Below are 5,036 nucleotides of genomic sequence, written 5' to 3' on the forward strand. Positions count from 1 at the left end.
CTTATTATTTTGCTGCGCCTAGTCATACCTTTTTGCACTGACTTCTGTGATAAAATTTATAATAAAGCAGTGAAAACTTGCAAAATTATGAATTTGCAGAGATGGGTAATTTCCGGGAGACTCGTCATTGCTTGCAGGAGTGTGGGAGGTGGTCCCAATTTCCGTGAGATTCCCACGAGTTCAAGAGACTTGGGAACCTCTGCCAAACTGTACTTCACTGAAGCTGTACCAAGAAGTAGGTTAAGAGGATGATTTGCTTCACAGATTACTTTACTGAAATCTGCTCGCTGGGAGTATACTTGGCATGCTGCTTTGCGCACAGTTTAATATACTCTGAGGTTGAGAGATATAAACACAAGCAAAATGCACAGCAAGGGGTTTGATTCCCTGAGGTGAAGTTTGAGAGTCGGGAACCACAACCCCTCAACCGCTCCTCTTTCTCAATTAATGATTAATTGATCCAACAGAGCTGTTGAAATGATCGTGGAGCAGCCAGCTGGAAAACGTTTAGTGGATCAGAAAAAGAAAGATGGTTTCACAGCTCTCCATGTTGCTGTGGTAAATGACCACGTAGAAGTTGCCAAGGTTCTAATAAATAAGGTAGCAATTAAACTTATTAATATCAAGGCTTAACTATGGTGTAAAAATGAAATAAGAGCACTGTAAAAGTCAAAGGCAATTTGCATATAAGATATTTAAAGTGTTGTTTAGTCTCCTTTGTCAATACCTTCCTGGACGAATCATAATGCTTATTTGTGTTTTTGTAAATTTTTTGAGGGGTGGGGGAGTTGTTTATTATGTCTGCATGTTTTTTTTTCATTCACGCTCAACAGTGCTATATTAATATGTTAATTTAACCAAACTATTACATTCCTGTTTATATAGATATGTCATTTTCTCATTTATTTTTATCATAACTGTTATTATTATTATTGTTTTTGTTGATGTTAATAATATAATAACATCAACAAAAACAATAATAATAATAATAGTTATTATTATTATTGTTTTTGTTGATGTTATTAATATAATTGCTACTGATATTATTATTATGTTTATCAATAATTTTACTATTATAGCTATTATAATTATAAATGTTTCAGGGAGAAGCAAACTTGGAGGTGAAAAATAACAGAGGAGCAACGCCATTAATGAGTGCTGTTGAGGAATTCCACCAGACCTCTGTTGAGGTACTCGTAGAGTCGGGAGCGGATGTTCATACCACAGACAATGATGGCGATACTTGCTTGCATACATTGATGATTAAACAAGCAATCAATGATCTCCAAGGAAGTACCGATGATAGCACTGATTTAGTTCGTTCGGTAAGCTTATCAATCTACCAATCAATCGATCCATATATCTAAAAATCAATCAGTCAATCAATCCATCCATCCATCAATCCACCAATCAATCATTACATCAATCCATCCATCCATCAATATACCAATCAATCAATCTGCCAATCAATCCAACCATTAATCTACAATCAATCAATTAATTGGTCAATCCAACCATCAATCCATCGATCTACTATCAGTCAATCCACCAATCAATCAATTTATCCATTCATCAATCTACAATCAATCAATTCATCCATCAATCAATTTATCCATTCATTAATTCATCAATCTACAATCAATCCATCCATCCATCAATCAGTCCACCATTCAATCAATCAATTAATCAATCCATCCATCTATTGATTCATTAATCAATCCATCTATCAATCAATCAATTTATCCATCCATCAGTCCACCAATCAATCATTACATCAATCTATCCATCTATCGATCCACCAATCAATCATTACATCAATCCATCCATCTATCAATCAATCCACAAATCAATCAATCTGACAATCTATTTATCCATCCATCAATCCATTAATCAATCATTTCATCAATCATTCAATCAATCTTTCAATCATTCTACAGCAATCAATTGATTGAGCAATCAATTATTCTCAAATTAATAAACTGATTGAACAATCAATCAATCAATCCATTCAAAAATATTCATCATTCAAATAAATAAATAAATAAGTAAATAATGCTATAATTACAGTAGGTAATGATGATGCAAAAGAAATTTATTAAAAGAAAATGTTTTTCTGTTTTTTTTTTTTTTTATTGTAGTTACTTGCTGCAGCTGGTATAAATGATAAAAGACCTGCTCCAGAACCCAACTCTGCTGCTTGCATTGCAGTGTATTTGGTTGCCAATGGAGCAAGCCTTGAGGTGAAGAATAAAAAAGGGAAAACTCCGGCAGATCTCAATAAGAATCCTCGTGTTGCAGAAATATTGAATATATCATCACAGCAATGGTAAATGCATTTTTTATGTTTGGTGAATACAGTGCTTAACTTCTAATGCTTTCTAGGGTTTTTGATTCAAATCTGTAAGACATGAATAACTTTAATATTATGACTAACTCCACTTCCATGCATGTAAATGTGACAATATTATGGAATAATAATATAATTTAATTTAATAATTTAATTTGGTGTTCGGTATGTGTTCCATATGTGTTTGATTCCACGACTGGGGTAGTAATGTGTGTGTTTAAGGGCTTTGTGCATGAAGTTCTATATAAGGACGACATATTATTATTATTATTACATATAGAACAGCTGCATTTAGGGTACATATTAAATGATAACAGATGATCAGTGTTATTATTATTATTCTTATTATTGTTATTTATGAATATTAAATACTTTTTTAATTTGTTTTCAGGAAACAATCACATGAGTAGTGGTCATTTTAAAGGCACTGTAACAGATATTACCATTGGTCGAAACTAGTCACCTGATTATCAGCCATTGAAGAAGCAGTCAATGGCTGAAGAAGTATGGCACGACAACGTTGAAACAAAAGATGGGGACATTACTGAGGAGAAGTGTCTGGGACATCGCCGGATAGCAAGGGGTTGGTAAATCACTGAGAAACAATGTGTTGGAATAGTTTTTATTAATGTTATCCTTATAATTATTATAATAATATTGTTTAATGATGATTAAAATAATTGTGTAGAGTGTTTACTGTGAGTATATTGAATTGAATTGGTAGACAGCAGCAACTTGCTTATGGGAGGTCTTTGAAGCTCTATCCAGACTATCAAATTTTATTTGACAAAAAATGGTTGGTTATTCACCCATGTAGTAACAATGTGCCTATATATGGTCATGATGTGATGTCATCATGACCATATTTAGGCATGTCACATGTTTTTGTCAAATGAAATATGATAGTCTAAAGGGCTTGAGCTCAAAATAGAGAAGAGCAGATGAGTTACTAAAATACTAAATTTTAAGTTTTAAACATTAATGCTCGAAATTATTTATTTTTGAAGTTATTGTAATTAAAGTATTCTTTTTTACAATCAATTTTCAAAATATGAAGAAATTTACAGGATTATGTACTAAATATATTATAATCAAATATAAAATAAATATGAATTGCTTTGCATTTTTAAAGTAAGTTATAGGCAGTGCTGTACTCAACAAACTAAATAACACAAAAGTCATTAAATTTCCGATGTTCTTAAAGATTGAAAAATAATGTGCCAATACTGTTAATCTTACTACATAACAAGGAACGCAATTATTTAACAGGGGTGGGCATAAAAATCGGTTGGAGGGCCAAAGTGAATTCAACCTTTTCAAACAAACTTTGATGTTTCCAGTGACCTTCCAAAAACGTCCAAGCACTGCTTTTACACCAATTTATTCTGAGTTTTAATGTTACTTTTTACATATGATCGGTGACAGGCCGTGAAAAACAAGGTGTTTTCTAACCAATGTTGAATACGATCCAAACAGACCCATTTCAGTTATGTGTTGAGCTTTTGAATTGGTGCAATTAAGAGCCTTGTTAATGAAACTAATATACCCTCCATGCCCTGTAGATATTCTCAATTTTATCATCGAACAGTGGTAAAATTGGGAATCCGTAAAAGCTGGTACAGTAATTACGAAAGAGTACATTCCGAATTTCTGAGTTAACATACCAAAAGGTTACCAGAAACATATTACTCTGTCAATTAAAATCATGAATACATTTAGAGCCATTAAAATCATTAATATTATTAGAAAGCATTTGTCTGTTAATAATAATAGTAATAGTGTTGTTTTATATAGTGCACATATCCATCTAATGTAAGATGCTCAGGGCGCTTGATATGTGGACTAGGAACTTGACCAATGACTTTCTTCGCCCCTAAGGGTCCCTTCGTGTCTGTGCTACCTGATAACCCGGTACCAGCAAATCTCATCGTCCACCACAAGGGCTGTCTGTTCCAGTACACTGGGGTATCCCCCTACTCGTCTCGAAGGATGTATTGGGTTCTTTATAGTGCACACAAGCCATTGTATACACTGGGACTACGGTTTATAATCTTTATCTGAGAAGACTTGTTCTACCACCAGAACCATTAGGCGAGCGTGCTGTTCGAACCAGCGCCGATATTATGGCTATAGCTTGCGGCGCCCCTGCTAACCACTTGGCCATTCGACTCACCAAACTTACTTCGTCAAACGTTTGAACAATGGCTCCACTCCACCAATGGTGATGTTCTTTATGTTAAGTACAATTGCATTGTAATATAATTTGGCTTTTTGATGCATTAAATGTGATATTAAAACGACTAGGATATTTCTAATATTAATAGGTGTACAGCCAAAACAAAGGAGCAGTCATGTTCTTCTTTAGCATTATGGAATTCCAATAACTGTAGTCATATTATCGTCTTGCAACTATTTTCTTTTGTCCTCAAAACTTTCTTCTCGCAAATGTTTTTTCAACTAATAAACGCGAGTTTTACCAATAGGCCTACTAACCATAACTTTTCCAATACTATGGAGTTCCAAATTTTGGAAAAAAATTATTGCTATCACAAAGCACATTAACAGACAACTTATGAATTTTCACTCAGTTTATTCAGGTATGAAATGGGAGACCTATCAGATAGTGATTTGGTTCACTTTTTAGGAATCCTGTCTCTGCCTGTTTGTTTTTTTTTTTTTGTCATCGTGC

At 33.6% G+C, this 5,036-nt stretch overlaps 1 protein-coding gene across 2 annotated transcripts in view; it reads left to right on the forward strand.

Annotated features, from left to right (window-relative positions):
• Positions 1 to 3,039, forward strand: part of LOC117101855 (E3 ubiquitin-protein ligase MIB2-like) — a 17,117-nt gene extending 14,078 nt beyond the window's left edge. For both annotated transcript variants that reach the window (XM_033241970.1, XM_033241968.1), the window contains exons 12-15: positions 468 to 600; positions 1,104 to 1,325; positions 2,139 to 2,326; positions 2,739 to 3,039. In XM_033241970.1, coding sequence (XP_033097861.1) covers positions 468 to 600; positions 1,104 to 1,325; positions 2,139 to 2,326; positions 2,739 to 2,757 — 562 coding nt within the window. In that variant the 3' untranslated portion in view covers positions 2,758 to 3,039. The remainder of the gene's footprint in view (positions 1 to 467; positions 601 to 1,103; positions 1,326 to 2,138; positions 2,327 to 2,738) is intronic.
• Positions 3,040 to 5,036: the final 1,997 nt, after the last annotated feature.

The sequence above is a fragment of the Anneissia japonica genome, unplaced genomic scaffold (assembly GCF_011630105.1).
Source record: "Anneissia japonica isolate Jap-2015-1 unplaced genomic scaffold, ASM1163010v1 scaffold4988_len2956909_cov206, whole genome shotgun sequence".
NCBI classification, from domain to species: domain Eukaryota; kingdom Metazoa; phylum Echinodermata; class Crinoidea; order Comatulida; family Comatulidae; genus Anneissia; species Anneissia japonica.